Source organism: Phasianus colchicus, chromosome 18, assembly GCF_987193195.1.
Source record: "Phasianus colchicus chromosome 18, bPhaCol1.hap1.1, whole genome shotgun sequence".
NCBI classification, from domain to species: domain Eukaryota; kingdom Metazoa; phylum Chordata; class Aves; order Galliformes; family Phasianidae; genus Phasianus; species Phasianus colchicus.
In genome coordinates, this window is record NC_143453.1 from 3,960,013 (window position 1) to 3,983,689 (window position 23,677).

General features: G+C 41.4%; 1 protein-coding gene across 2 annotated transcripts in view; it reads right to left on the reverse strand.

Moving 5' to 3' along the window:
- The window catches only part of GCN1 (GCN1 activator of EIF2AK4), a 40,399-nt gene that overhangs the window by 13,938 nt on the left and 2,784 nt on the right, over window positions 1-23,677 (reverse strand). For both annotated transcript variants that reach the window (XM_031592222.2, XM_031592221.2), the window contains exons 4-40: window positions 23,196-23,327; window positions 22,129-22,237; window positions 21,334-21,432; window positions 21,111-21,245; window positions 20,561-20,629; window positions 20,373-20,481; window positions 19,905-19,979; window positions 19,538-19,666; window positions 19,273-19,323; window positions 18,808-18,906; window positions 18,350-18,523; window positions 17,936-18,088; window positions 17,106-17,198; window positions 16,209-16,284; window positions 15,920-16,079; window positions 14,885-15,074; window positions 14,632-14,756; window positions 14,096-14,274; window positions 13,826-13,919; window positions 13,017-13,130; window positions 12,735-12,933; window positions 11,981-12,136; window positions 9,023-9,204; window positions 8,777-8,857; window positions 8,128-8,271; window positions 7,288-7,415; window positions 6,925-7,114; window positions 6,460-6,530; window positions 5,511-5,676; window positions 4,257-4,451; window positions 3,835-4,081; window positions 3,062-3,183; window positions 2,317-2,431; window positions 1,656-1,835; window positions 1,090-1,310; window positions 347-415; window positions 55-193 (exon numbers count right to left, since the gene is read on the reverse strand). In XM_031592222.2, coding sequence (XP_031448082.2) covers window positions 55-193; window positions 347-415; window positions 1,090-1,310; window positions 1,656-1,835; window positions 2,317-2,431; window positions 3,062-3,183; window positions 3,835-4,081; window positions 4,257-4,451; window positions 5,511-5,676; window positions 6,460-6,530; window positions 6,925-7,114; window positions 7,288-7,415; window positions 8,128-8,271; window positions 8,777-8,857; window positions 9,023-9,204; window positions 11,981-12,136; window positions 12,735-12,933; window positions 13,017-13,130; window positions 13,826-13,919; window positions 14,096-14,274; window positions 14,632-14,756; window positions 14,885-15,074; window positions 15,920-16,079; window positions 16,209-16,284; window positions 17,106-17,198; window positions 17,936-18,088; window positions 18,350-18,523; window positions 18,808-18,906; window positions 19,273-19,323; window positions 19,538-19,666; window positions 19,905-19,979; window positions 20,373-20,481; window positions 20,561-20,629; window positions 21,111-21,245; window positions 21,334-21,432; window positions 22,129-22,237; window positions 23,196-23,327 — 4,970 coding nt within the window. The remainder of the gene's footprint in view (window positions 1-54; window positions 194-346; window positions 416-1,089; window positions 1,311-1,655; window positions 1,836-2,316; window positions 2,432-3,061; window positions 3,184-3,834; window positions 4,082-4,256; window positions 4,452-5,510; window positions 5,677-6,459; window positions 6,531-6,924; window positions 7,115-7,287; window positions 7,416-8,127; window positions 8,272-8,776; window positions 8,858-9,022; window positions 9,205-11,980; window positions 12,137-12,734; window positions 12,934-13,016; window positions 13,131-13,825; window positions 13,920-14,095; window positions 14,275-14,631; window positions 14,757-14,884; window positions 15,075-15,919; window positions 16,080-16,208; window positions 16,285-17,105; window positions 17,199-17,935; window positions 18,089-18,349; window positions 18,524-18,807; window positions 18,907-19,272; window positions 19,324-19,537; window positions 19,667-19,904; window positions 19,980-20,372; window positions 20,482-20,560; window positions 20,630-21,110; window positions 21,246-21,333; window positions 21,433-22,128; window positions 22,238-23,195; window positions 23,328-23,677) is intronic.

A 23,677-nucleotide genomic window follows, 5' to 3' on the forward strand; every position in this document is an offset into this window, starting at 1 on the left:
GCTGATTTAATAGGGGAAAGTCTGAGCTCAGTATTCAGACACAGTCATCCTCACCTTGAGCTGCACCAGATCGGTCCACTGAGCTTTGCTCGTATGTCAGTGTTTCCATCAGCCATGGCAACAAATCCTCAAAGCATGATTCTCCCATGCCCTTCACCATGGCTCCCAGTGCCTTTGCAGATACTGTACGCACCTAAGAGACAAGAGAAACAAGAGATTGGCCAAATACTCTATCAAAGTTACTAAGATGGAGATATGTCAGCCTGATTACGTTTCTACAGAAGATGAGGACAAAGCCCAACATTATGGACTGAAAGACTAACTGTATTTGTATGAAAAGACTTACTTCAGGTACAGGATCCAGTAGGGATGCCTTCAGTCCAGGAGTCACACTGGGTAGGTAAGGAGCCAGATCCTGAAACAAACAGTCCAAAGAATAAGAACTAGATTCAAAATGAGAAAGAAACCTAAATCATCTTTATGTAAAGGGCATTTCAGCCCCTTATTATTAGGGATCATTCTTAACATCCTTAGAGTTTTAATCAGTTCCTTTTAAAATCCTGCAAATGATTGCACATTTAATTGTTCTTCAAGTACAAGAAACAACACAAAGTCCAAACCATTCAAAACCTTTTTGATGCTTGCTCACAACCCAGCACTTTGCATCTAAGGAAAATCCAACACTCTTGACATTTGCACAGGATTTAAATACAGATTATCAGCACAAAAATTAAACACTGTTCTTCAGCCTAGGGTGAAGTTTTACAAATACTTTTTAAACAAACTCAGGATCCATTTGTAAGCAACTGATCCTTGTTTCACCAGTCGTGGTTTTGTTTGTTTATTTGTTATTTTGTTTACAGTAAAAATCAAAAGACTTTGTTGCAGGGATAGATCTGTTAATACTTAAATGAGCAGAGTACAAGGCTAACAGTCTCAAGCACATCAGAATTTTCACTGTACTTATAGCCACTTTCCATTCATTTTTAATTAATTTAAGAAGCTGCTTGGATTCTAGTACTGTCTGCCTTAAGTGCTTTCCTTCTACATGGTAAACACAGCATAGGGACAGCTTTTTTGGTACCGTACCTTCTGATCAGTCAAGGAGTACATGTTCCCAATAATCTGAGCAGCCATTTTCCTGGTGTCTGTGGAACGATCTTGAAAAGCTCTCTGAACAATTGGCATAATAAGTGCTAAGGATGGAGCATCAATGAAATGGACAAATTTGGTATCCAGTAGAGTCTGCAGACATTTTTGGGTCTTCCTGGAGGGGTCAGTGAGAGCATCCAACAAAACTGGAGCAATTGCTGAGTGTTTTTTAAAGGGAGAGAAAATAATTTAGTTGTACATAAACCAAAAATGCACATCGGAGTGAGATGGTGTTCTCTCACAGGTTGTCTTACATCCTTTAAAATCATTTAGAAGCACAGAGAAAACCCTATCAATGTTAAATGACAAAGCAGAAGGGAGTATTCAAAAAGCTTTTAGCTGACAGCTGTTGTAAAGCTTTCATGCTATACTGTTCTAGGAGTAGTTTCATTTCTGTAGAGGTTCAGATTTAATCCCAAATGTAACGAAGGTAAACCCTGCTATTATAAACTAGGGTCATGTCAGGACTGCTGTTTGCCATCAGAGATAAAGACAGTTCTTACCAAGGATCTCTGGATTCCTGATGACAGACCCAATCTGCCTGAGAGCTTGCTGACCTGCATTCTGCACCTTCACATGAGAATCTGTGAGCACTTCAGTCAGTTTTGGCACAATATTGGGTAAGCAGGAGGAGAGCTGTTTGGGAGCACAGTATGCCATAGCTCCCAGCAGTTCCACTGACCCTGTGCATGAAATACACAAAAAGAAAGGGAAAAAAAAAATCACAAAGTAATACACAGCATTAAGAGATGCAAACAGATGATTACATTCATGTCAAATTTAAATACACAAGTGGTCTGACCAGTCAGAAAACGCATACAATGGCTGAAATGCACTAAGTCACTCTGTGCTACCTGAAAATTAAAAAATATTATCTGCTTTTGTACTAAGGAAGTTGTGGATAGGAAAGAAATATCCACTTTTTGAAACACTTCTGGAGAGATGAGGGATAAAAAGTGCTTCTTCTATTTGTTAGGGGAGGAAGAATTTGCTCAGATGTGTCAAGAAACTCATTTTTACTTCTAAAGCTGTAAGTTTCCAGTCCCCTTATGAGCCAGTAAGCTATCAAAGTCATCATTAAAGATAAAAGAACAAGCATGGAGAATGACAGCAAAAGGAACTGTAAGCTACTCTCAGTCATGTCAGTCAGATATTGGTCCATACCAGCTTTGGTTCTCCAAGATTCCTCTTCTAGTGCAGCAAGAAGTGATGGCAAAACCAGCTTCACTCCATGAGTACTCAAGTTGCTCATCACTGCTTTGGCACAGTCATCTGCAGCCTTCAAGGAGAAAAGAACATTTATAAGGTTTGTCACATCACATGTTTTCCTTTCTCCCTCAAAGAACAATGGGAACAAAGCCTTCGTGTAAATAGTGTCTAAGGAAGCTGGCCTTGTTCAGTCTGGAGAAGAGAAGGCTGTGGGAGACCTCACTAGGGCCTTCCAATGGTTACAGGGAGATTATAAACAGGAGGGAAATCAACTTTTTACAAAGGTAGATAGTGATAGGACAAACAGGGAATGGTTTTAAAATAAAGGAGGGAAGATTCAGACTAGATGTCAGGGGAAAGTTTTTCAACTGGAACAGGCTGTTCAGATGGGCTGTGGATGCCTCTGGAGGCATTAAAGGCCAGGTTGGATGGGGCCCTGGGCAATCTGCTCTAGTATCTGATCTAGTGGTTAGCAACCCTGCCTGTGGCACAGGGTGATGATTTTTGAGGTCCCTTCCAACACAAGCCATTCTATGATTCTAATAGCCATTGAAATAAGATGTTTACCATTATTAAGATCAAATTATGTTAGTGGTGTTTCAAAGCAAATGTCACTTTCTCAATTTGTCCATTATAAGCAGTATTCATATCCTTAACTTTCTCCTAACGCTGCATCTTCTCAAAATTTGAAGTCTCTTACCTCTCGCACATACTGGTTCCCATCTCCAAAACAAAGCAACAAGTGAGGTAGCACATGAACCACATAGGGCTCAAAGAGCTTTCCAAGCATGCTGCAGAGCATCTCAAAGGCAAACAGAGCCCCTAAATAAAGAAAAAGGATAGTCAGAAGAGAACACTTCGTTTAAAGGGGACAGGAGGGAAGAGAAAACACAATTTGCCAGATATCTGTAGAATTTCTCCAAAAGCTTTCAGATCCCACAAACTGTAAAACTCTTGCTCTCTTGTGCTTCTGGCTAGCGCTGTGTTGGAGATTTGTGGTCTCAGAACTGACAGCAAGAAGTCTAGTAGTACTGAAAACATACAACAGTCCTATGAGTCCTAGTTTAGGTAAGCAAGAAATAAGGACAGGAAACAGTCGGCAGCAAAACCTAAAACTGGGCTTTGAAACCCCCTAGTTGTGGAAGAATATTTACATATTTACATTATACATGTCTTCCAAGAGGCAGAAGCCCACCTTGCAACAACTGCCTTTGAAAACAAGAGGGATGGGTGCAAGCATATTGTCTAGGACCAGTTAACCTCCCACCATAATGCAAATAGACCAACTTTAGGATGCCATACACAATCAATGGCATCATGACAGACAGTCCCCATTTCCTATTCTGCAAACTTCTGTAAACTAAATACAGAAAAAACAAATACAAGGGTTCAGGTGTCGCCCAGCATAGTCACAGTGGTAGAAGAAATAAGAGAAACATGAAGTATTCAGAATAAAAAGCTCCTGTTCTTTACCCTCCCGACGACGAAAGTTCTTCTTGTCTTGGATAGCATCAGTCAGTGTGGTCATCATCTCCTGCTGCTTGAGAGAAAGGATGCCAAGGCCTTTCACCAGGCCTGCCAGTCCATAAGCTGCACCTTTGCGCTCAGCATATTTATCAGATTCTAAAAGCAGCTGCATTAGTTTCTGTATCATTCCTCCTGCATCCTCCTTAATTGCAGGCACCAGTGGTGGAAGACAGCTTGCCACCGACTCTTGCACCTGTAAAACAATTCAAAATATCAGATCACAAAATGTTCGTAACTAACATAACTTCCTCTTGGATTACACCTACAATGAGAACTTCCTGTCACTAGAGCCATTTTTCATCTCTCTGACATCACAGTGTTAACCTGCTCTACCTGAAATGTGGGAACTCCTCCAAGAAAGCACCCACCTGCTGAGATGGTGTGGACAAGGCTGCAATCAGTTTGCCAACAATTGGTTTCACTTTAGGGTCACTTTTGTCCAGATGTTTTGCCAGTGAGCCCATCAGAATGACCACACTCTGCCTGACAGCATCATAACTGGCATCATTAGGAGCATTTTTCAGGAATTCTTCGAACACTGGCAAGAGAGAGTTAACATTGTCCTGAAAAACAAAACCACAGAACTTGCCACTAGAGTCCACTCAGAATGAGATTTGCTATGCTCAGTGGACTTGTTTGTTCTTCTCTGAGCCAACAAACCAAACAATCAGACAGTATTTACAGTTCATTTAATGTGTCACATCACATAAAATCTTGAGCCATTCTGACAGACGACAAATATTTCCTGCTAGAGACAAGTTAGCTCTTAAAAAATTAGATCCCCAAACCCGTCAGCACAATGTTCTGCCAGAAGTAATGCAAGTTTCCAGGCAAGCTGCTAGCCTAAACATCAGAGCCTGCTCTTTTGTTTGCTCTATTTCTAAAGAAAGATCAGGAAGGTAAAGCAAACCTCTCACTACTTTTTTAAGAAACAGAGGGGGAAGACCAAATATTATAAAAGCACTCCACTTGTCTTCACCTGTAGGGAGAAGTCATAAAGGCAGCTGTAAGACACGAGTGAAAAAAGGGCAAACACTGAGCTACAGGAATGTAGAGCACTGTCCAAGAGGTGACTGGCACATATAAGGAAACCACATGCCAAACAATTTACATTCCCTAAACCTCCCTCATTTAACACATTGCTGGAGAAGAGCTGAAGTCAGGATGGAAATCATTTTCAGTTCTCTGAGAGACTTCATTTGTTTTGCAGTTTAATTAAGCCAACCATCAGCAAGCTTTCAAGTTTTGCTTCCCAGGAGGCCTGAAAGGGAAATCTCACCTTCCCAGAATTAAAAGATCTGTGATATGATTTCACTTCTATTACTCTAGTTACATGCCATATTAACTCCTGTTAATTCAAGCCTATTTATATTTATCGCACTGACCAAGAAGAATCACAGTCTTAGTCAACACTAGTCACTACCAGAACATCGTTGAACAAGAAGAAGTCCATGCTATACGAAAGGTTCAGATGTTACAAGCAACAACACGCTCCAAGAAGAATAAAAATTATGGTAAAAAATAAAATATAGATAATAAAAATTATCTATAGGCTTCACGACAGTATTTACATTTTCATTCCACCTGTTCCCACTGATAGAGAAAGAAGTATTCAAACTTACTTTGCCATGAGTGTTGAGTGTCGAAAGAGCTGCATCTAACATGCACTTCCTGACTTCAGGATTGCGATCATTCAGAGCATCTGGCACAAAAAACTGAAAGAGTGGCTTCACCTGAGAACTGTCCAGATGCTCTGAGAGCTTGTTAAGGGCCAAAGCAATGCCACACCTGTAAAGATGTTGAGTTGTGTGAGCTTACTGACCTTTAAAAGCTTTGCTTGAGGTCACAATCACTCTTGCTATCAGCAATTCATTACAGAAATTAAGAGAGAGACAGTATGAAATCAAAAGGTTTCAGTGTCCAAGCAACACGCATTTTGTTTCATAACTCCATGCTGCAGGTTCCCAAAAAGAAACAATCCTTCAGCCACATAATGGCTGTTATGCTGATTTAGCATTACAAATACTTGGGCCAACACGTAGACAAATGTTAGGGTCACTTCATCTACTGCTGAAATAAACAGCTGTACAGCAGCATACATCAGCAATAAAGAAGAGATTAATTTAAGAGAACAAACAAGATGTGCTGCAATTACATCTGTATAGGACACAGAAGTAGACAAAAAGTAATTATGCAAACTGGATATTTGTTCAGTTCATTAAGGCTATCACTGCTGCTTGCTACTCTTGAAACAATCAATTGCCCATACAAAGGTGAGAATCCAGTAAAGTAAGCCAGATTCAGAGAGACTGATAGGGCAAGTCTGCTCTTAGCAAAAGGGCACAGAGAAGCTAGCACCCAATATTTTGATGGAACACCTCAATTTGGTGTGCTCAGCCTGCACAAATATTCTTTACCAGAAGGAACTATGAAAACAGCAAGTTACTAAACCTGCATTTTGCTCCTTGAACTTTCCCGTATTTATAGACTGCCTGACTGTATAAATACAAATCTGGAACACTGCATCTGAATGGACAGGAAGTGATGAGAGAAATCTGAAGATAACTGTACCTTGCTTCCCACTGGTCAGGTGGTGATTCAGATATCACTCGTCCCAAGGCATCCAAAACTGGAGGTGGCCTCTGTAAGGAGGAAAATTTCATCAGAATGCCTTTTCCAAGGACACATACACAGAGGATGCTGCAAAGCATACTTGCTATGCCATTTTAAAAATAACTGCAGAGATATGATACCATGAGAAAAGAAAAGCAGAAAGCTAGCTATGCATCAACAAGAGCCCTTGTGGCTCTATGCCACAGTCATCTTCTATCACCTAAAGCATATCATCCAACTGTGCAATGTTGCCACTGCTTGCTGGTAACTTGAGGATAGATACATTAAAGTTTATCACAAACTCAAACACAGCAACAGAAAGCTTCATATGCTCTGGGCAGACTAAGGGAAAAATGATTATTAAAAGATAAAAAACAGAGCACAAGCTTGGGCCTGTCAACCCTTTGGGACAAGCATACTTACATAGAGCTTCTCCTGGTAAATTTCTGTAAGTTTATTCATAACCTCTGCTGCCTGGTTTTGATACTGAGCTACAGCTTTGGAAAGAGCTTCGGCACCTGCTTGTCGCACTGCCTCTTCATGGTAGATGACATCCTTGATCAGCAGAGAACAGAGGTCAGGCTGCACTTCCAGACCCATGGACTCCCACAGCCTGCAGCACACACAAAGAGGGGATGAATCACCTTTCAGCTAGAGAAGCCACTGCTACTTGCAGTACAAGGCTGACCCAGAGCTGCCCTCCACCTCTGGGAGGCAAACTCCTTGCCTGTGAAACTTTACAAGGAGAGCAGGAGAGAAATCTAACCAGCCACAAAAAATTCTCACCTCTCTGCCAGTTTCTGAATCTCATCTTCCACATCAAACTTTACTACCCAAAGGCGACGCAACAGATTTAATCCATTCTTTTCATCACTGTCTGGGGTTGGAAGAACCATCTGTAGCTCCATCAGTCCCTGAATTAATTTACAGGAGAATCAGTGTAAATATCTGATTTTAGAAACAGATGCTTTAAAACACTTAAACTTTTGCCAAGTCAAGCTCTTTTTATTTAAAAGTGTCAGAATTCATGTCCACATGTGCAGCACACTGCCAGTGCTGATCAAAAGCATTCCATTGCGAATAGCTGAGATTATACAACTTAGGAATAGTGCTCCATTTTCAACGTGCAGAGGCACAAGTAGGCACTAGGTTGTGCTCTGGTGACTACAGTCTTTTCTGCTTCTAAGTACAGAGAAGCTACTTCAGGAGAGCTGAGCAGAACTTTGCTTCATGGCAAAGCAAAAAAAGAGTACACTTGGTTTTTATATTTTTATCTTCTTTGAAGTGACTAAGCCTGAAGCTTTCCAAAACCACTAGGCCCAATACAGAAAAAGCAATTTTTTGACAGCTTCCTCCTTCTAAGACTAAGCTCTATGCTGTTCAAAATAGAAAACGTTAAACTGTTGTAACAACACTATTAACAAAATAAAGGTGTGAACAGCCCCAGAGTAAATCTCACTCAAGGAGCACTACTTAGACAATTACTGTTCCATAGCTACTGCCTCCTCCTGCAGACACGTTGCCCATTGACTACCACCACAGCTGAAAGCTCTCCACCAGAGCTGGAGAAGACTCACTTCCCAAAAGTTGAGGAATTCAGTGTGACAATGAACGCTTTCCACCTACCCTGAGAGCTGCATCTCGAACATTCATGCATGGAGACTGCAGGGCTTGAAGTAACACATCAATCTCCTCTTGTTCTGCATAGGCACAGCCATCCTCCCCACTGCTACTTGTGCACACAGAGGTCAGTGCATTGGAAGCCAAGACCTGAAATGTCATGTGTAGGTACTAGAGATTCCACCACTGCCCTCTTTCAAATTCATCAAAGCGAGCACAGGGTGGGATGTGAGTGTTATCACAAGAGAAGAAATTCTGAAAGAACAGTGACAAGGCTTCAGGATGACAACAAGAACTGAAGAGTTCAATCCAATCCTTGACCTTTTTGTCACTAATGGCCTTCCCATCCCTAGAATAAACTTTACTGCTGGCCACCTCGGGGAGTAACTACTGATTTTCTTTGACTGAGCAAAGCCTTAGAGGAGAAATAAAATAACACCTATGGAAAACTGAACAATATATTTGATGCATAAAACTTACAGGAAAAAAAATATTACAAATACTTTATTCCGAGAAAAATACTGTAAACACAGGAGATGAAGTACATATATATCAACCACCATCCTCAGACTTTTTAATCAGGTGGATATATTTCCCTCAGATGCTTATGTAGCTGAGGCAGAATCCTGACTGTGGTTATAAGCTGAGGACTCACCTGTAACCGTGGAGAGCCTGTTGCTATCACTCGGGTCAGCAGAAGCAGCATTTCCCTTCGGGGCAGCAACTCTGGGCCATTCTGAGAGAGGAGGTGGGAAGAAAAAGCCTTATATCTTGTGACACCAGAGCACTTCACCTTATTTAAGAGCACTCCTTATTTAAGAACTATCATAAAATACCCAGGTTGATGCACACAGCCAGAAATCAAACAATCTTCCTTTGTTAACTGACAGCTCTCACTTACCTCATCCACCAGCAAAGCCTGGCCATTTGTTGATGACCTCAGCTGAGCATGAACTGTAAGGATCTGCAGAATCTTGACCAGGAATTCCTCCTTATCTTCACTGTCATGGGATGTCTCAGTCATAACAGTCTTTAGGAGAGGAAAGACTAAAGAAAATGCTGGAGCTGATAATGGAGCAGCACCTGCAAAAAGGAGAAACAACCCTGTAAGCAGAGCTGTTCAACGTTATTTCAAAATACTGACTGATATCCATCTCCATCCCTGGAGATTTCAAGGCCAGATTGGACAGCGTTCTGGGCAGTCTGATGTAGTGGTTGGCAACCCTGTCCATGGCACTGGGGTTGGAACTAGATGATCTTTAAGGCTCCTTCTAACTTAAACCATTCTAAGATTCTATGAAAATGTGTACTTCAGTAGATTCAAACATATATGGCCATCTTCAACCTTCTGTACTAAGTAGATAGACATGCAAAACTTTGGTTTTGTCTATCTTAGACGTACTTGGAGGAGGAGGCAACAAAATTAAATCCACCAAGGTTGAAACTGAAAATCTATTATTTAAATTACATTGTTTGAATGTGCACTCTCTGAGAATTCAGATGAATTAAACTAAAAATAAAATAGTCGATTTTATTCTGAGCAAGAGAATTCACACAGGGATCTGATACAATTTAACTAACTCAGTGTTAAAGTTGCTTTGTCACACAATAACAGCTCATTTGCCAGCTGTATTCCCTTCAAACACTTCCTACAAACCTAGCTAACCTGTTCCTCCAGCCTTCATTTGGATTCCTGAGGATGAGGTTTCTCTAATGCTGATACAAGGCTCAAACCCTCTTCTCCTTGGAAAAAAATAAAACTTTTGGATTCCTGTTGTTAAAGACTTTGATCCTTCCTTCTCACAGGGAGTTGGCTTTTGGGCATAACAAATGCTAATCCCAATAATCCAGTTAGTTCAAAGCAAAAAAGTCTAAGGAAAATCTAAATACCACATTAAAGAAGAATGAATGATTCTTCCTGGTTTCAGATAAGCTCTCACCATCACTCACTTACCATCTGGACATAAGTATAGTTAATTATCAAATATATTCTTGAACATATACCTCTGTGACTCTGCTGGAGAAATTATTTTTATATATATATTGTTAAAACTAAAGTAGTGGATATCTAGAGAAAAGGGTTTTTTTCAACATCCTATCTGTGCTGTCAGAGAATGTCACATTATAAATTTCTAAGATGCAGATGAAGAGCACTGCAGATACAATACTGCAGTATTAGTCAGCTTATGTAGGGCATGGATACTGCAAAAGTAGTTCAAGGGAGAAATTTTAAATACCAAACACACTGTGAGCTTTCAACTATTTAACATGAATATTTTAGATTAAAAAAAACCCTCAGATGAGGGATTTTTCCTTGCTATTTGCTTTTTTTTTTTTTCCTCCAATTATTGGCCAGATTTTTTGGCTTAAGCAACAGTCCCTCTATATGCAGCAGGCAGGAGAAGGCTGTATCTGAGGAGATGAATGTTCTCTTAACACACAGTAGCTGTTTCTGACCAATATGAAATCACTTTGAATTGTATCTTGTCATGTCAGCAATGAATGCTATTTCTTTCCATCAACATTATAAAGAGAGCTGGTTTCTCTGAGGTCTCTTGGTAACCAAAGAAACTGACCCTTACTGAACAGTATTGTAAGACTGCACTCAGAAATGGTTTTGCAAACTTTCAAGAAAATTATTTGCAAATAGAATTTGAGTTGTCCAATGCAGTATTAGCAAGCCTACTTGTTTTCTCCTCCAGAGGAAGTAAAACAAATAGAAATAAGAAAATCAGGCAGTAAACACTAGGAAATACAGAAGGAGGAACATTGAAAATACTTGTGCTACTTTCTAGAAATAAGCAAGCAAACAGATTCGAATGTTAATGAATCTGCACTTACTATGGAAATAAACATCACAGCAGAGGCTGAATTATCAGCAAAATGCTCTGCACTGAAGTGGTGCTCAGCATGGTCAACTGCTACTACTCAGCAGTGAGGATTATCTGTGCCACACTCACACAGCTGCAGAGCTGACTGACAACAGAACTGTAAGGGGATGACTGAACTCCTGGGGTAAGGAAGCAAATGGAATCCTGAATTTCCTTAAAATGTTATAAATTGTCTACCAGAGCAGTTTCTGACTAAGTTTGAAAGCAATCAGCTCCAAAGCATGGATTTATCACCTCTATCATTACAGTACACCATACTTATAAAGACAGGCTAAGCCATCCCTTCCTCCAAAAGACTTACCCACCCTTTTCTGCACTATTGCCTATTACTGTGTAGTTATACAAGTATTTGCACATCTCATCATGAAGCAGATTCTGGAACGGATCTGGATTAAAACTAACCTTGTAATCAAAAACAAGCAAACAAACAGGTTCTTTTTAACTCACATCAGTATACTTGCACTGTAAAAACATTGGTGCTTGTCCTCATGTTACAAGAGAGGAAGGAACTGCTTCTTCTGTAATCATGCCAGAATAAAATATTCATGAACTGCAGTAGTACATAGCAAAGAAGCAGAGGCCACAGGCACTTCACTGCTGAGATCACAGATAACAAGCAATTATTTTCATCTTTCCACTTAGTCTCACTAAATCACTTACACCAAGTGGTGTTGAAATGCAAGAACTCTTCAGCAAAGATGAGTTTTAATTTCACTGCTACTATTTCCGTCTGAATCATTTAAAGAAAGTTATTTCATTTCTACACTTAACGTTCTTATAACACCCTTTCTACTCCTGACACCACAAAAAGAGGAAGGTACAATTTTTCATGTCTACAAATAGACTTACTCCAATTTAAAAAAAGAAAAAAAAGAAAATGGCACTCTCACCTAGGAAATATATAGCCACCAAAACTTTAACAGTTCACTAAGATATTGTGGAGAGGTAAGACCTGCAGTGCTTTTTACCTGACTCTCCTTTGCCAGTTCGACTAGGAATGGTGTGGGCATGCAGCAAGCTAACTACTCTGTTGAGAGCAGTAGGAAGCTCTTCTTGACACCACGATTCATCTAATTCACATTCTGGTTTCATCAGGCGCAGGGTCACATGGCTCACTAAAGTACCTGGTATGAAAGAATAAAAAAATCCATGAGAGGACTAAAAGCAAACATTTCCTGAGAAAAAAAAACCCTGAGGAACACAGGCTGAAGAACAAAGCTCTGAGAAACAGCCCAGGCTGCAGAAGAGGTGCTGAGAAGGAAGCACAGCCCCACAGATAATAGGGGACATCTTATTTCACAGCAGTTACATTTACTGCTAGATGAACACTACTGTGTGTTCCCTCTAACCAGAAGCAAATCCTTTTGGCTTTGCAACAGCAGTCAAGAAATTTCAGTGCTTCCAAACTTCTCCAAGGACGTCAGCCCAAAGGTGTGGAAGCCCTGCAAGTGCTGACTTAAATCTTGCAGAGAAGGCAGCAACTGTAACAGGCATCAGAGCACTGGGTTCAGAAGACGCCATAAGTAACTGAACACAATCCCAGTGTGATCAGCTGCACCCTGAGTGGACAACTCCTTGTCTTTCAACCAGAAACCATCACTGGGATGTTACAATCACCTTCCTGTTGTTTTCTTTTCCCCTGGGTATTTGGTAGTGATCCATATCATGTAAAGGTAAGGATTTTGAGTATCCCACCCTTAAACAGCAACTGCAAATACTAACCAAAGGTTTTAAGTCGAGCAGGCATGACACAGGAAGCTAAGGAAAGAAAAGGATCCTTAATTCTTGGAGCAGCCAAAGGTGATCTGAAAAGTGGCAGAAAGGAACCAACGAGACTGGGGATGTACTGAGTTAGACCAGGAGGTTTTCTCTTGATAACAGTGTCCAGCAGGCCCAAGGCTGTTTCCAGTTCATTATCAAGCTGTAAGAAAAACAATGTGGATGACTACCACAAATTACTCTGGTAGCTGCAGAGCTGGCAAAAAAATTATCATCAACATTTACCTCCTTGAGTCGTTTTCTTATCTGAGATTCCTTTTCCAGCTGTGCCTGCATCAGCTCTTTCTGCTTACTAGTCAGTTGCACCTCATCCTTTATCCCCTTCTTCTTCTTTATCTCCTGCAAAGAGTGCATCATGGACATCACTAACTGGGAACTCTTAACATTATACCCTCACTTAGGAAGAGGAACAAGTTGGACACATTATTTTTCACAATTTACTTTTAAAACGTTATGACAATGTTTTTTCAAGCATATCACTCTGAAGACACAAAAATGGAAATCAGGAGGTTAGCAATATTTTAGTGTTCTACTAGCAGCATAACATTAGTTTTTCCCACCTTTCAACTGATCGAAAATTATTTTCTATCATCAGAGAGCTACTTCTTCCTACAGTGGATGGACACATTCTCACCAGAACAAAGAAGTCAATCTTTGAAAGAGGAATATTCCAATCAACCTGGTACGTTCCCTTCTTTTCATCAAACCCTTCCCCCCAGCATACACACTGCTCTGGCCAGTCTGAACACAACTGCTGGCTGTCAACAAGACCGAAGCATCTATTTAACAACTCTTACTGGGACAGTCACATAAAATGCATTGAAGAAGAGATAAAAACAGGTATTTCCAACAAGTAAGCACACTCATAAATCACCAGAATACAGCAGAAATTGATACAAAAAAGTTATAAAAGAAGAGAAATTCAAATCATCTTTCCCAACAGTGTAAACACATGCCACAAGCCATGCAACAAAACAGATGGGATACCTGGTGTCACAATCATCACTAAAACTTCCCGGTTTCCACCAACTCACCTCCTTCAGCTCCAGCTCAATGATTTGTTCCTTGAAGGAGTAAGCTTTATTCTCTCTCTTCATGTTAGCCTTTTTCATACTATCCTGTTGAGCACTGAGAAAAGAAGTTCAGAGATGAATCAGGACTGTTCTGGATTAAGATTCGGGCACAGAAATATAGGAACTCCTGTCCAGAAAAAGAGCATCTGACAAATCCATTCACCCACCAGCTAGATGCCAGAAGGAATCAATCTCCACGTTCACAGAGAAGAGAAATTGTAGAAGTCTTACCTCTGTATTATAGACTTATCATACAGTTCTCCCTCCGGTGTCTTCATGATGGCAAATTCCTCTCGAGTAACCTGGCACAGAGCTGGATTCTGCATTGATGCTGAGATGGTGCTGATGAGCTGTGGGAGCACTCTACCAGGTGAGAGCAGAGAGAGAGATCCCACTGCATTCATAGATGACTATCAAGAAAACAAAGAGAGAAAAACTGTATAATAAGTATTCCTTGACATTGTTTTAAGAGTATGCTCAGTTGAAGCAGGCAACGTTATATTCTTTGAGAGCAACATCCTTCAAGTTTTAATACCTCATCCAGTAGGTACCAGAGATTTATCTAAAATTCTACTTAGCTACTGGTACACATTCTTCCCCCTTAAATCCCAGTTGTTTTTACACTGGAGACATTCTCTTTGGAACTGCTTTTTCTCCAGCTTATAGGCAGACTTCCTTCCTTACAGGCCAGTTGGGACTTCACTAAAAAATTACTTTGTTCAAAAACACATCCTCATGCTAACAGTGGAAAAGCAGAAGTTTATCACCTGGTTGTCTGGAGCGTAGGCAGTGAGTCTGGGGAGTATGTCATTCAGGTGTTTGGTAATAAAGTCTTTGGGATCTATCTTCATCTTGACAAGGAGGGCTGGCCAAAGACCTGGCTGTACTGCCACTAGCATGAAGAATAAGCAAACATAATAAATACAAAGCAGATTGTGAATACAATTGAACAAAAAGGTAGGATTAAAAACAAAACAAAACAAGGTATATCCATGACAGTGATCTTACCCTTTCACTTACCCAGAGATGGATGATGGCTCACCAGCAGCATCTCCAGAGCCAGCTTTTCTGTCTCAAAGGAATCCACATCCAGCCCAGCTACACTTGAGATGACACACAGTGCCTCATGAAGGACACGGGGAGGAATATAAGTCTTTCCTTGCTCTGACAGCTCGCCTGACTCCATCACCAGGACCTCTTGAGGCATAACCTAGCAGACAATTCATCATTAACATCACAGCAAGCCTTCCTAGAGTAAAACCATATATAACATCAAAATTTAGCTCATTCTGAAAATGCAATCCTGAAGTTTTCAAAGAAAAGAAAGGATAACAGTGGAACCAGGGCAGAATGCTGACAGTGATGGAAAGAATAAGAATGGACACTATCCTAGATTTGGCATACTGGAGTAAAATAGAACTAAAACTGTTACTTTTAGCAAACAGGGCTTTGGAAAAGGTTTAACAGTTGGCTAGAATATGTCCAAATTCTGCTGTCTACTTGTACTCAGTATCCTTCAAAAATACTTTATTTAAGCAGTATCTGTAACACAATACTTTATTAAAGTCTAATCACAGAATCACAGAATGGCCAGGGTTGGAAGGGACCTCAAGGATGATGAATCTCCAACCCCTCTGCCACATGCAGTGCAACCAACTTCCCCATTTAATACCAGACCAGGCTGTCCAGGGCCCCATCCAACCTGGCCTTAAACACCTCTAGGGATGGGGCATCCACAGCCTCTCTGGGCAGCTGTTCCAGCACCTCACCACTCTCATAGTAAAGAACTTCCCCCTGACATCCAATCTCAACTTACATTTTTAGTACCTAACTAATGCAACTTAATCTATTTAGAAAGGTGTGCTAGCTTATACAGTGGTATCACACAATGTTTTTCTTCTTCTTTTTTTTTTTTTTTTTTGGTTAAACAAAGCTGGAACTGAACCATTTTCCTAGCACGCTGTATTTCAGTGCTAACAGCAAACCTAAGGTAGGGAGCTGACCAGCAGCAGCATACAAACAGCTAAGAAGGGACTAGGCTTTTTGACTACTCACCTTATGAGAGCTGAGAACCACTTTTAGCTCCTCTAAGAGCCCGTAGGCCAGTTTGTACCCTCCCAGAGAGGACAAAAGCTTCCTAACTGTTTGATGGGCCTGTCTGCGAACATGCCAGGTCCGACTCAGCAGCACTGCAACAAGGGCACGGTGATACTGCCTGAAAAAGGACACAAAAGCACAAAACATTCAGCATTCTGTGCAAAGTCCCAGGCCCACCCTCTCCACCACCTGCATTAACTTGCAGGAATCAGACACAGATCAGTAGCAACAAGTGCACTTTACATACTGGATTTTACTCTCGGGGAGCCGCTGTGCGTGGTCCAGGAGGAGGCGCTCAGTCAGCTGCAGCACAGTGCACATTGCTGGAGGAACAAACAAACATTTAAAGCAGCATGTCATTTCATAAGGAAGCAGATTTTTTTTTTAACCTGAGAATGAACAAACAGCCAGCAGGACACATTCAAGTAACTGTCCAAAACGAGCCTCTACATAAGCCTCTCTCAGTGAAGCTAGAGATGAGTCCAGCTCAGATCTGACAAGACCAGAAACAGAACTAACTGTGAGCTAACAGAAATGCAGTTGCTTCATTCCAGTAGAATTTCACTGACCAGTGAGATGTCTACTTTTGTGTAAATAAACAGAGCAAACCAAATAATAATCATCCTGTTCACCACATCAGTACCGTTAATTCCTAAGCACTACTGAAACACCTTCAGTGACAATAAAATGTGTAATGAATTCATATAAAAGTGCATAATGCTATGTGCATTGTAACCTTGGTATTTTATCTCATACCATCAATTGAGCTTCTACTATCATTAGCCCTTTAGTCTGTGTATCAATATTCAATCATATCATAAGAGAAGGAACAGAAAGCCCTAAAGCACAGGGTAGGTTAAAACCCATAGTAAGTAAAGTACAGGTGATTTTCTACATTCAAGGCATCAAGTAGCTTGGGGATGTTCAACACACTAGCTGGATATTTTTGCTCACTATTAACCAATAACAAATCATGACACTGCTTACTCTCAGAATAAGAGTAGTAGTTTGGAGCTAACATGGAAAAGGAGTGACACAAAAGTTTCCAAGGCTTAGAGAAAAGAGCTAACTCCAACAGTAGCTCTCCTAAGTACCAGGTCATTGTATTACACAGTAGCTGGATACATAATAAGTGACAATCTACCTTCCTCTGAAGCAGACTGCAAGAACTTCTCAGAGGTAAAAATTTGTTTTTTCTCATCCAGGATCAGCTGCCAGAAGCCACTCAGCTTAGACTCTGGTAGGAAAGAACAGATGTCTATTAAGGGCTTACCAAACACGTAAGAACTTACCAGGGTACATAAAATACAGTTTGTTTTTTTTTTCCTCCTGACATTACTGAAGCTATTTCTAGCTTCACTTGTCTTCAGTTTAAAGCTTCTCATTTCTCATTCGGAACTATAAACACGTCTAAAAAACATCTGCTGAAAAAAACAGATATTTCTCTACAGTACGCTTGTGAAATATAAAATCTGCTTCACCTTAACCTTTCATAAGATAAGCCTTTCTAAAAAAGAAGAAAAGGAGGAAGTTGATGTCTGTCCTTTGATACACAGAACACATCTGGATTTTATATCCTGGCAGATGTTTGAATTCAGATAGCTCTTGTAATATGCTCAGATCCGGTCCTGCTGTTTTCCAAAGATAGTTTGTAAAAAATGACAAACAAGTAACACTTTCAATGCTTCATTCGTGTCCCAGCATGTAAGGTCTGGGTGAATTTTCTGTCAGAAAGAGAAATGCTGCCCCAAGTGAATGGATGTTGCAATTTGCAAGGCTGCAGACATTCATCACTGACATCACCAGGAGAGATCAGAATACACCCTTCCCTAGTTTAGCAAAGGGCAGTGATTCTCTATACAGAAGCAGTACACCAATTAAGGAATGGCATCTCATGCACACAGTCAAAAAAAAAAAAAGTCATTCCTCAGAAGCTGTTCATACTGGATTCTGCTAGATGTTTTGTCATCTTACCAGTTTGTCCCTCAATTACAGACATCCTGCAGATCAACAAAGCTGCAGCAACTCCTTCCGTTACCATGGGAATCTGAGTACTTTGAGATGCTGCTTTTTCTACTGTCTGGATCAGCATGGGTAGCAAATCCATTGCCTGCAATAATGTGTCACCTGAGGAGACAGAACGAGACAAACTGCAAAACACAGTCCTTCACATGTTACACCAAAGATACTAATGGTTCCTCTGCTGCAAAATGCAAGAAGCAAACCACACACATACAGGGAAGACCCTGAATCTCCCAGAGTATCTGCCCATCACTACTATAATTAGACTTCAACCATGAAGGTGAGAACAACTTTAGCCCCTTTGTCACATATAAATTGGGGGATGGGTCTCATCCCAACACAATTTCACAGAAAAGAAAGCCTTACCTTTGAAAGAGGCTAGCATGCACTGCAGGTAGGCGTGCCTCACAGCTGAAGTCGAGGTTTTAAGGCCAAATGCTTTCTTTAGCCATTCCACCATCTTCTTAGGGACTTCAGTGGTGAAGCGAACACACCACAGAGCCAGGACAGAGACTGCATGAACCAACGTGCCTTCATGGACTAGGAAGTAACACAGCACCCACATCAGTACAGTAAATGCAGAAAACACAGGAACACAGGAAACAGAAAGCAGGTAACAACGTTGAGGTGAGGAAGGAAATTAATGCACATGCTTCTAGCAGACACAGCATTGTCTCCACAGGGCTACTCAATAAAACAGTGCAATGGATTTTACAACACAACAGGCAAGAATCAGGATTTGTCTTGAATAACAGGCCACACAAAATGTCTGCCTGAGATAAAAGCAGCTTAGCAAACCCCCCAAAAAAGGCAAAAGATTTCACCTTCTTGTTGCAGGAAGGGGATGAAAAGCTCAGCCACAGTTCCAGCCAGAGCTTGGCTAGATGCTCCAGAAACCACATGGTGACTAAGGCTGCCAATCCCTGAAGGAAAGACTTGTCTCATTAATGCCCAAACTACAAGCAGTCACCGCAAAATCTCAAAACAATCACATTTCAGTCTTTACACAAACATCTCTCACTGCTACATCTGGATGCCAAATTCACCACTGACACTTGTCTCCAACCCTGTCTTCATTTTTACACAGCATACAGTCACCTTCCTTGGAGAAAACATTTTAACTTATGAGCTTATGAGACATAGTCAAGAATTTGCCTGCAGTATCCAGAACTCTTTACAGCATTAACTACGGCTAATTCAGAATAACCACGCAAGGCTCAGAATTCCCTCGTTCAGCCACCTGGTGGATTTGCTCCACTTAAGAAGCATCTTTCTTCTAGGATCCTTACCTGAAAGAACGCTCATCTTCTGTGCAACAACTGTCAGCTTCCCCTCTGAGCCTGCCAACAAGAAACAAATAGGTGACAGCTGACTTACAGACAATGGCCACGTGCTACATCAAGTATCTTCTCTGACATACAAATGCTAGTTTTGTTCCCCCTGATCCTGGCTAAGCAACCCTTATCACACAGATAACCAAAACCAACAGAAAATACACAAAACTCCCAACAAATCTTTGTTCACCCTCCATTGCTTGATCTAGAATTTACTCACCCCCTAAGATGGCAAAAAGGTGTCTGGCCAGTGATTCCACAGCTGAAGGATCACTGCACTGCCGAGCCAAATTCTTTAATGCAACAACTGCTTCATCCATGAGCTGCACACTGTTGGATTTCAGATGACCTAAAACACGATGCAAAAACAAAGAACTCCTTATTACAAACTGCATAAAATCAATGAGATAAGGATATATCTTTACATGTAGCCTTATATATTAAGTTATATTGCCAAGTTATAGTACTGTCCTTCCACCCAAATAAATTAATCTTGTTACCAGTAATCCAGGTGTTATAGGTACAGCCAAAAAGATGAAGAAAGCCTTATTCTGAATTCATCACTCCCTCCAGAATTAAGCACTTACCAGCCAATCCTTTCACAATGTCCAGAGCATACTGGCTGAGATCCAGGTTAACAGACAAGAGCAAGCAAGAGATTGCTGGAGACAGAAGAAAGTTATATTCTGTTAAGTGATTTTACCTTTTTAATACATCTTTCCACACAGTACACATCAAGAGCAGACAGGGCCAGTAGGGATGAAAAACACCAAAACTGAAGCCAATCAACAGATTCATTCAGGATTATTCTTAGCACTCAGCTGTGAAATCCTGTCCTCAGCACAAACAGGAGCTATCACATACCCAGACTCTTGGAATAACACCACAAATGTCACTTCCCCACATCCAGCCCTTGGACGCCAGACAATCCTCCTGTCTATGCTCACAGACCCACAAGCACAGTCCAGAGGGATGCACACCCCTCACAGCTCCAGAACTCTGAGGAACAACTGCTCGTGCACTCTGGCAGAGCAAGGTACAGTGATGACACTCACTTTCAATTACATTCTCAGGGCTCCGTAGCAAGGATTTCTGCAGAGTTGGCAAAAGTAACTCTTTGAATTCAGCGTGAGAGATATAGCGAAGAAGTGGAGAGCAGCTGTCCTGCAAAGGGAACAAAGTGCTGAGCACAGAAGCAGACACTGCACAAAAGTATAAACAGTCCTGTAAGAGTATGTCTCACCAGCACATGCTTCTGAGGCTTTGTCTTGCTCATTAGGATGGTCTTCACGTAGAAATCCAGAAGAGCACTCTGAACAAGCAAAAATGAACAGTGACAGCCACAACACAACCTACACAGCTCTCTGCACACCACTGGCCAGGCTCAACACTTCACTGCACTTTGCTCTGGAAGACAGCCCCATCCACTAAGCAGAAACTTTGTTTTCACCCTCACACAAGATAGTTGAGCAGAGATCAGTGCTCTCTGCTATACACACCAGCCCAACATTCAAAACCCACTGAGAGGCAGCTGCAGCCTTTAATTCCTACAACCAGGGAGAAGGCTGCAGTGTTGGCAATCTGTGTAAAAGCACAGACTCACGTATCTGCTACCTCCTTTATAAATTCATTCCACTGTTTTAACCAGTGCATTCCTACTGAACTGACAGATAATGAACCTCTGCTTCTCCACAACAAAAGGCAATGCTACTTATTACCCAAACCCCAATAACCCCCAATAAAAAGGGAGAAAAAAAGCAAAAACAAAAACAATAGGAATATGGCAAATTTACCTTGTGGCGTTTAATAGTATCAGTCTCTTTCTGAGCTGTGCAAAACTGTACCACAAGTCCCAGCATTGCAGCATAGCTCTGGTTTGGTTCAAGACCAAGAATGACAGATAGGTACTGATCCACCAGATCTTGGTTCTGATGAGGAACAAAAAAAATAAAAAGCACATTAATGCAACAGAAACTAGAATTGCTACTGAATAAAGTTAGATGAAGTATACATCACCTCTTTCCAAAGTCTGTTCAGTTTTTTCACTGCTCCAACCACTGCCTGCTTATGAGAGCCTCCCAAGACTTCCAAAAGAAGTAAACATTGAACCTCCACCTGCCAAGGGAAACAGCCAAGAACACCCTCGTGGGCCTGCTTCTCAGAGAGCTCATGTCAAACCAGAAGTGTCAGATGCCAGTGATCAACTCCATCTGCTTACAAAGAAGTCCTCAGGCTGTTTCAGCTCTTCAAACAGGAAAAATTAGAAGCTGCCACTATTTTCAACCTACATGGTACCACTTTGCAGAACTGTGGGTAACAGTTCTAGAAAACCTGACTTTGAAACCAACAATTATATCAAGTTACATCTTCTTAAAGTGTATGCCAATTACATTCCAAGATGTATGAGAGTGGTCCCAGCAACAGATTACCAAAGAAGGCAGAAAGCAAGCAAAAGGTGACTTAAATCCACACGATTGAGTATCACAGGCAAGGCAGGGAGGCACAAGGAGTTGACAGCATGTTTCACACAGCACCTTGGAGGCACCACTAACACAGCCTAGTCTAGAAACACAGGTACACACCACAGTGTGCAGGGCATGTGCAAGACTGCCCCCATCTCTTGCCTTCTCCAGAAGAACAGGAGAGCTCAAAATCCATCAGAAAGCAAAAAAAAATCATCCTATAAACCCAGGTTTTAATGTGACGTTGTTAGTCACAGAATTATTTGCAGTGTTTCATCAAATTGAAGACACAAGAAATACCTAAGTCCTCACCTCCAAAGGAGATTTCTACAAACCAAAAAGAACTTACCAGTTTTTTCCAGGTTTCTCCCTGTCTCTTGTCAGGTGTTGGAAAGACTGTGCGTACCAGCAGGCATGTCCAGGAGAGTGCCAGCAGGGCTGCAGATCCACTGCTCTTACTGTTGTAGAAACAGAAGACAGTGGTAAATCTACAGCTCCTGGTACATCCATTACACCTACTAATCGAGAACCAGTGCATCTACACCAAGACAAAATGTCAGCTCACCAGCAAAACATTTTATAGCAGAAAAAAAAATACAGCTAAATTCTTATTTTAGAAGAAATAACTGGTGCTCAGAAGCTCTGATGGAGTTTGCTTGCTGTGCTTCAGCTCACGTTTAACACTCAGAACTTCTGATCAGCACAAAAGAGGCCAAATCTCACCTGCTGAGAATGAAAAGATCTTTTTCTGATCTTTCCAGAAGCGTTACAGAAATGAGATAAATACTTTGCCAACTGAGACTGCCCAAAAAGTAACTCAAGATTTCTCATCTGCTGTTCATCTTCACTTCACAGCCATAGATGCCAAATCTTTTCTCAGCTTGCATTCCTTCCCAGCACACCGCTCAGCTCTGATCCATGCCAATTCTCCTCTCCTTCCTCCACTTCAGGTGGCAGAAGCCAATCCTCAGCTCCCCTACGATCCCCCCCCATTCTGGTCTCTCTTTAAGTGAGATAAGGTAGCAAATATTCTCATGCACAATGCCAACCACGCTGACACAGACACCTGAAGGGTAAATGCTGTAACCTTGCAGACCTTTAAACTCAGATCAGGTATTTTTGTAAAAGCTACACCTCTGCTCAGCCAGAAGGCAAGAGGTGGATGGAGAAGGAGCATTCATAAGAGTTTATCCTCAGTGCTCCAGTCTTTAACAGAAGTAAAACTGTAACTTGGACCAAATCCACCAGCAGTAACACCAAGAAAATCCTTCTGCTTTCACAGAAGATGTGAAAGAGGTAAAATAACAACATTTACACTGAATTAGTCGCTACTAACTCAGTCTTTAAATTGCTTTTTAACAGCCATTCTGAAAGCAGCAGCAATTCAGAAGTGCTTCCACACAAAGCGCCGCGCACCTGGGAGCTCCAGCCTTGCCACTGATCCCTGAAGACTGAAGTGACTGCAGAAGGTTTTTTGCTGTTGCATCTGGCTGGGACTCTGCGAGCTGCTGAAGTGCCAACTGCAGGGCTCTGCGCGACGCCGCATCGCTAGTGGGAAGGAAAAAACACAGCTCTGTAGAATGATGAACCCTGCCAACACGACACGCATTACAACACTCACAGCACACAAAGGGCTCTGCTTTCTCGTTGCAGCCAACAGTTACTTTATCCCTGCTGTTCCAAAAAGCAGAGAAGGTGCTGGCAGAAAGCTCCGCTCCCTTCTCCAGCTGACAGAAGCCATGTGGAGACACTCCGGCAGGCTCCAAAGAAATGCACAGACTCTGAGCAGCTTCTCTTCTGAAACCCTGCCTAAGTGTGTCTAAAGGACGTCTCCATCTCACTTCAAAAGGACAATGATGTGGAGACGGGCATTCTTGCAAACTGAACCACAGGATGCA